The 7,269-nt window shown below is 58.8% G+C and overlaps 1 protein-coding gene across 1 annotated transcript in view; it reads left to right on the top strand.

Annotated features, from left to right (window-relative positions):
* The window catches only part of PIP5K1C (phosphatidylinositol-4-phosphate 5-kinase type 1 gamma), a 62,422-nt gene that overhangs the window by 13,214 nt on the left and 41,939 nt on the right, over positions 1–7,269 (top strand). Inside the window, exon 2 of the mRNA XM_042782333.1 lies at positions 4,839–4,870. Within this exon, the coding sequence (XP_042638267.1) occupies positions 4,839–4,870 (32 nt within the window). The remainder of the gene's footprint in view (positions 1–4,838; positions 4,871–7,269) is intronic.

Below are 7,269 nucleotides of genomic sequence, written 5' to 3'. Positions count from 1 at the left end.
CAGAGGGGAGGTCCCCGTGGCTAGTGGCTGGGGGGGGCGGAGAAGTTGGAGGGGGAGAATGGAAATGAGAAAGCAAGGGAGAGACTTGGACAGGTCCCTGTGGCTAGTGGCTGGGGGTGGGGAGAGCAGGGAGGGGCGTGTGCATGGACAAGCGCAAGCGCACGCACGTGCGCGCACACACACACACACACACACACAGGGTTGGCGTGGGGTCTTGTAGTGTAAATGGGCACATCTTTGCCTTGAAGGCTGGAGTGGGGGCTGTCGGTGGCCAGGGCGTGGTGGGTGCTTGTAAATGCCCTCCCTTTCCTGTCCTTCCTCTTCCTCCTGCCCGCAGTGACTCCCCAGCTTCCTCACGGGGAGCTCTGTTCGGAACACCCTCCCTCGGGCCACTTCCTCCTCCCTGACCCGCGGGGACGTCATGAGGCACTTCATGCACCAGGCAGGAGGCACAGCGAGCACCCTTCTTGAGGAGTCCCCAGACCTCCAGACTCCCCACCTGGCTCGTGGGATGAGCCCGTCCCTCAGCGCGGCCTGGGACCATGGCTCCAGTGGGTGCTCGCTGTGGGCGAGAGGCTGTCACCCAGGGGACAGTGCTGGGGCGAGGACAGGGCCAGGGCATGAACCTATGCTCCTCCGTCTTTCCTTCCAGCTCCAACCCACAGCCCCAGCAGGCACACTAGTCTCTTCTCGGTCAAGTCTGTCATTTGGCCTCTCCTTGCCTTTTTCCTCCAGGCCTCATAGCTGAGTCACCCACATCCCTGCCCTCCTCCCTACCCCCAGGGCTGATCATCCACTGTGGGTGGGGCTGGTGCTCATTCATTCGTTCACTTTTTCATTCTGGGGTGGCAGGAGCTCAAGACCATGGCGCCAACCTTGCTGGCCCCTCTGCCCCAGCTGGGGGTCTCCCCACCTCCCCCGCAGATTCTAGCATCTCCCCACCCCCAGCCGCACTCTGCGTCCCAGGCCCTGGTATTTAAAGGACTTTCTTGTTGGTGAGTCCTTTGTGTGGATGAGAAAAGTCGAGGTGGGGAAGGTGAAGGCTGGCCACAGACTCCCAGGCTGTGCTCAGAACCTGGAGAAGCAGAGAGCAGACAGAGGGAAGGCAGGCAGGCAGGCAGGGCAGCCTTGGTTTCTGGAGACCACCTCGTCCCTGGCCATGAAGCAGAGTTTAGGGTTCCTGAGAGATGGGTGCAGAGCAGCCTTGGGGTCCATGAAGCCCTAGAAGCTTTCCACTTGTGTGTGTGATGAGTGATCATACACACGTGGGTGGCGTGTCAGCATGCATGTACATGTGTGTCTGTGCGTGGCACATGTGCGTGCATCAGCATATCGTGGGCGTGTACTGGTGCGTGCACGTGTGCCTTTGGTGTGGATGCATGTGTGCATGTAATGTGCACATGTGCATCAGTGTGTAGGTGTGTGCGTGCATGTTTGTGTGCAAGTATGCCCATGTGCATATGCATATATGCATCACCATGTGTACGTTGGTGCATACACGGAGTGTATTTCCGGGACCGCCAACCCAAGCCAACCAGCCAGACTTCACGTCCGACCCACCTGCTGCTTGGTGTGGTGGAGCCAAAAGCTGATGTCTGCCCCGCAGCCCTTGAGAAGTCAGACGCCTTGACAGGAGGGCCTCTTTCTTGCCACGCCCACTTTCCTCATCACTGTGTGTCGCCAGCCTCGGAGCAGCCCCACGACTGCTGTCTGCTGTGAGGGTGTGTGTGTGGGGGGCAAGAGCAGGTGGGTCAGCGTGGGCCCTGGGGGCTTGGCCCAAAGGACAGAGGTGGAGGAGGCTGCAGGGGCAGGGGGTGTGTGGGTGTGGACCTGGAAGGCAGGAAGCCCCGGAGTGGAAGGTCTGGAGCCACAGACTGTGCAGGTGGACAGGGCCAGCTGGGCCCTGGGTCCAGGTGCCCTGACGGGCAGGGAGAGGGGCCTGCAGGTCCAGCTGGGGTGGTGGGGGCTGAGTGGCTGCTCCTTCCAGCCTGGGACCCGGGGCCCCCAGCCAGGTGGAGAGTGGTTCACTTCATCCCACAGCCGCCTTCCTGCCGCCCCCCTTTTCCTCCTCTCGCCCTCTACCCGAGCGCAAAGCTGTGAATTGTTCTGCTGTTGGGTGGCCAAAGAAAATATTATGTCAGCTCCAGAACGTTCTGCCGCCTGACTGCCGTCACCTTCCCTCCCCGGGCCCCAGGACCCGGATTAGCCCCAGGCGGGGCTCCGTCTCTGGTGGCCCATGAGGCCTGGCAGTGGCCCTCCAGCTAGGGGCCCAGCCTACAAAGGTCATTTGACCTCTGGGAAAGGGGGCTACCTGTAGAGTTGTGTGGTGGGGGACAGGAGCTTGGGGCCACTTGTGACATGGGCTAGCAGCTTACCCGCCGAGCCTTGGGGTTCTTCCCTAGATCCACCTCCAGGGTGGGTTGTGACACCGAAGACATCAGAGGGCTGCTGGGCAGCAGACGCGGCTAAGAGAGGGCGCCGGTGCGCACAGCCCGTTGGGCCCAGCCTGGGCCGTGCGCGGGGTCACCAGGGTTTTGCTTTGAACTGAGGTGTAATTCACCTGCTGTAAAACTCACTCCTTCCCGTGTGTGATCTGGGCGTTTTCATGGTGTGCGACCACCCAACAGTCACCAGCTTCTACTGATGGCGCCCCCGTGTGCATGCCACAGGGTTTTTGGGTTTTTTTTTCCTACTTTTATTGTAGTGAAAACATACACAACAAGATATTCACCGACATAACAACTTTCCCATTTACAGCTCAGGGACATTGGTGACATTTTTCATGTTGTGCCACCATTATTGCTGTCCTTTTCGAAAATATTTCACCACCATGAGCATAAACTCAGTGCCCCACAGTCAGAAGCTTCCCTTTTCCCCTTCTTACCCCTGACCACCACTGATAATCTTGGGTTTCTGTGTGTGTGTCTTTTTTTTCTTTTCAACCTATCTAGCAATTTTTCCTCCCCTCCCCTTCCCTCCCGTCCCTGGTAACCAACAAAGAAAGTTTTCTTCCACGTATAAACTTTTCCTTGACTTTTTATAATAGTGGACTAATACGATATTTGTCCTTCTGTGACTGACTTATCTCATTCAGCATAATGTCCTCCAAGTTCATCCATCCATCTTACGCGGTGTTCTGCAGATTCTACATTATTCTTTAGGGCTGCATAGTATTCCATTGTATGTACATACCATTGTTTGGTTATCCATTCTTCTGTTGATGGGCACCTGGGTTGTTTTCATCTCTTTACTATTGTGAATAGTGCTGCGATGAACGTGGGGGTGCATGTATCTGTTCGTGTCCTGCCTCTCACTTCTTTAGGATACATACCAAGTGATGGGATTGCTGGGTCAGATGGTGTTTCTGTTTCCAGCTTTTTAACAAATTACCATACTGATTTCGACAGACTTCACAGAGCTTTCAGTGGCTGGGTTTTCAGAACTAGATTGCCAGGCCTTTCTTCCAAGGCGCCTCTACATGGATTCTGATAGACATGGGTCACCGGGAGTCTGTGTGGTTTCTGTGTTCACTGCCCCTTCCCCCCATGGCTCAGGGCCATGAGGGCAAGGGAGCCCAGAACCCCGACTGAGTGTGAGAGTGACAAGGGGTGGCCCTTGCCTGGGACCCTGGGACCCTGGGGCAGAGGGGAGGCCTGGTGGCAGGTCTGTAGCCTTCTGGGATGCCCGGCCTCTCCCAGCTGCTGCCCTCGTCCACCAGTGCCCCAGGAGCTCCGTCATGTCCTTGGGCACGGCTCCTCCCTGGTCAGCCCTTCCCCTGCCGGCTGTGAGTGGGGCTGTGAGCCCGCCCCTGTGCTGCGCTGCCCTGTGTGGAGATGGTCACAGGCACGCTCTGGGCAGGGAGCTGGCCAGGCTGTGGCCCCACGGAGCCCTGGTGCCTTGGGGCCTGCAGTGTTCTCTCACTTCTGCCAGTGGAGGAAAACGTACATTGATCTGCTCGGTTACTTTGATTGTTTGCAATGTGGGACCCTTGGTCTTTGGGGTCCTTGGTGGGTCAGAGTGGGTGTATGGGGCCTTCCTACTGCTTCTCCCTCTTCCTTGGGGTGGGGGTCTCCCTGGACACAGCTCCAGATGTTCCCTCAACCTGCCATCTCATGTTACCGCACCCTCACCGACCCTCAGATCTCTCAGAGTTCCTCTGTCTGGGGCCAAGCATCCCAGAGCCGGGAGGCCTCTGACCCTCTGCTCTGGCCCTGCGGCCCCACCCTGGCTTCGAGCCCGAGTAGGGTGAGGGCAGCCATGGAATGGGGGTGGTCATGGGGCTGGGAGGGTGGTTGTGGGGTGGGGTGGGGAGGTCGGCTGCAGGGTGGTAGTCACCATGGCCCAGCAGCATCGGTCGCCTCCCCCACTCCTGGACCCGTTCACCCACGTGCCTCCTGCTGTGTGACTGTGAGACTCTGGGTCCATCTCTTGGGCCCTCATTCCCATACAGGCCAGTCACCAGGCTCTCTTATCCTCCCTGGGGTCACAGGTGGCCCAGTGAGGCCCCACAGGCCCCTGACTGGAGGTGTCTGCACATGTGAAGGGGGATTGGCATGGAGGATGGGGTACAGCAGCACTGGGGTTCACTTCCCTGGGGACAGTGGGGGAGGGAGGGGTGCAGGGGACTGAGGTCCGCCTCCCTGGGGACAGTGGGGGCGGGGACGGGTGCAGGGGGCTGGGGTCTGTCTTCCACAGTTCACTGGGGTTGGAGAAGGGGTGCAGGGGGCTGGGGTCTGCCTCTCTGGGGACACTGGGGCTGGGGAGGGAGCTCCGGGGGCTGGGGTCCCCCTCCCTGGGACAGTTGAGCCTCCCATCTGAAGTGTCCCCTCTCTCCCCAGGTCTGGCTCAGAAGAAGGCAGCCCCGGCAGAGGTGAGTATGTGGAGGAGTGATGGGTCTGAGGGCCAGCTGTGGGCATGGCAGGCAGCATGTGGCTGGGTGAGCGGCCCCCACAGGAAGAACAGAGATGGCAAGGTGCAGGGGGAGGACTCAGGGTCCTGCCCTCTGATGCTGGGCCTGTGGGTGGTGCAGGACTCCTGGGGTTACAGTCCAGCAAGGCAAGGAGCCAGCAGGGGGTTGGTCACAGAAGCTCCCCAAGGAGGCAGGACAGGGCACTGGGTTTCAAAACCCAGGAGGGCATCAGAAAGCCTTCTGTGCGTGGCCTTGGGTTTGTCATGGCAAATAGGCATCATTGTGCTGTCCTGAGAGGAGTGAGGGGGACACCTGGAGTGACTCCCACCAGGAAGTACTGCCTCGCGCTCTTCCAGAACCTTCTCTCACAGGCTTTCTGCGTGTGGTCTTGCAGCCTTCTTTCACTCAGTGTGGCTGCTCCCCAGGTCAGAGCTGCAAGGGACCCCGTTAGGGGCACTGTCTTTTTTGTTGTTGTTTAAATTAATAATAAAAAATTTCAGTATAACTCACATACCACATATTTCACCCACTTAAATGTACAGTTAGGTGGAATTTTTTTGTATAATCACACGTTTTTGCCACCATCACTACCATCTGGTTCCAGAACATTCCCAAAAAGAAACCCCGTCTGTACTCATCAGCATTCCCTCCCTGTTTCCCCTTACCCAGCCCCAGGAGACCACTGACCTACCCCAGTCTCTCTGCATTTGCCTGTTCCAGGCATTTCATAAAGGCCTCTGGTGGTGTGGTGGTTAAGGCATTCGGCTGCTCACCAAAAGGTCAGCAGTTCAAACCCACCAGCCGCTCTGCGTGAGAAAGATGAAGCAGTCTGCTTCTGTGAAGATGGCAGCCTTGGAAGCCCTGTGGTGCAGTTCCACTCTGTCCTCTAGGGGCGCTGTGTGTCAGAATGGACTCCATGGCAGTGGGCTTGGTTTGGGCCTTAGACATTTCATACACGTGAGATCAGACAGTGGTTGGCTTTTGCGTCTGACTGATTTCTCAGCATTTGTGTTTTCGAGGTTCCTCCAGGTCGTGTATCAGGAAGTCATTCCTCTTCATGGCTGAGTGATACTCCCTTGGGGTGGGCCATGTTGTGTTCTCGTCATCTGTGGATGGACACTTGGGTTGTTGTGCACTTTGGTGATGGAGAATAACCACGTTGCCGCGAGCCTGGGGGGGTACAGGTCGTTGAGTACGTGTGTCTTCCTTTCTCAGGAAGCACCCCTTGGGGGGGGTGGCGGCACAGGCAGGGCCGGCAGGGTGGGGTCAGGGTTGTGTGTGTCTGGAGACAGGCCCAGTCTGGGGGCTCACCTTGTCCCCCTCATTCCTCACCCAACTTAGCGCGTCATTGTGCCCACACCCTGCCCTGGACTCTGGTTCTTGGAGTAGACAGACGGACGGACTGTCTGGTACCTGGTGCAAGGTGCACCCATTGTGGGGGCCATGAGGCCAGCGAGAGGCTGGTCCTGGAATCTTTAGGGAAGTGCTCAGGGGAGGGAGGGAGGGGAGAGCGAGCTCACAGGTATGGGGGGATGCAAGTGTAAAAGGCTCTGGGACATGAGTGGATTGGGGGTGAAAGTGAGGAACCCACAGAGACTAATGTGGCTGGAAAGGGTTAGAGGTTAGTGAGAGCCTGGGCCCTACGGGCCTTTGCCGGAGGGAAGTGGGAGCCCTGGAGGTCTGTGAGCAGAGGAGGGACAGCCTGGCTCCGGTGCTCACGGCGCCCTCTGGCTGCTGCAAGGGGACAGCCTGTGGGGCGGGGGCAGAGCTGGGGGACCAGAGTGGAGGACTACACTGGTCCAGGCTGGCGATGGGGGGGCTGCACTAGGGGGAGGCAGAGGAGAAGAGATGTGGGTGGGAGCTGGAAAAATCTGGAAGACAGCGCTGACAGGATTTCCTGACAGATTGGCTGTGGGAGGGGAGGGCAGAGGAGCAGCTGGGAGGAAGGAGCTGGGTGGACGGGGAGGAACAGGCTGAGGGACAGTCGGGCACTTTAGGGCTGTGTTGGGTGAGGCGCGTGAGACCCCTGTGTGCGGACGTTGACGGACTTCTGGCCCTTCTGGCCGCTGAGTCTCAAGTTGGGAGGGGCCTGGGCTTAGGTGGACGGCATTCAGAGCCCTGAGCATGGACGAGGGGCCCAGGAGGGGTGTAGGTGGAGGAAAGAAGTGCAAGGACTCAGAGTTGGAAAGGGACCCAGAGAGGTGGTGGTGGCGGCGGGGAGGAGCCGGGTGGTCCCACAGAGGGCCGGCACACCCACACCAGGTCTGCAGAGGGCTCTGCCACCTGGCAGGGCTGTGACTCTGGGGCCAGGCTCCAGCATCCCCCAGGACAGTGGACCCCCCAGGACAGAGGGGAGGCCT

This window comes from Orycteropus afer, unplaced genomic scaffold (genome assembly GCF_000298275.1).
Source record: "Orycteropus afer afer isolate SDZICR_OR568_19922 unplaced genomic scaffold, OryAfe1.0 scaffold00291, whole genome shotgun sequence".
Lineage (NCBI taxonomy): Eukaryota > Metazoa > Chordata > Mammalia > Tubulidentata > Orycteropodidae > Orycteropus > Orycteropus afer.
The sequence above is the reverse complement of the archived record's forward strand: the minus strand, read 5'-3'. Positions and strand labels throughout refer to the sequence as shown.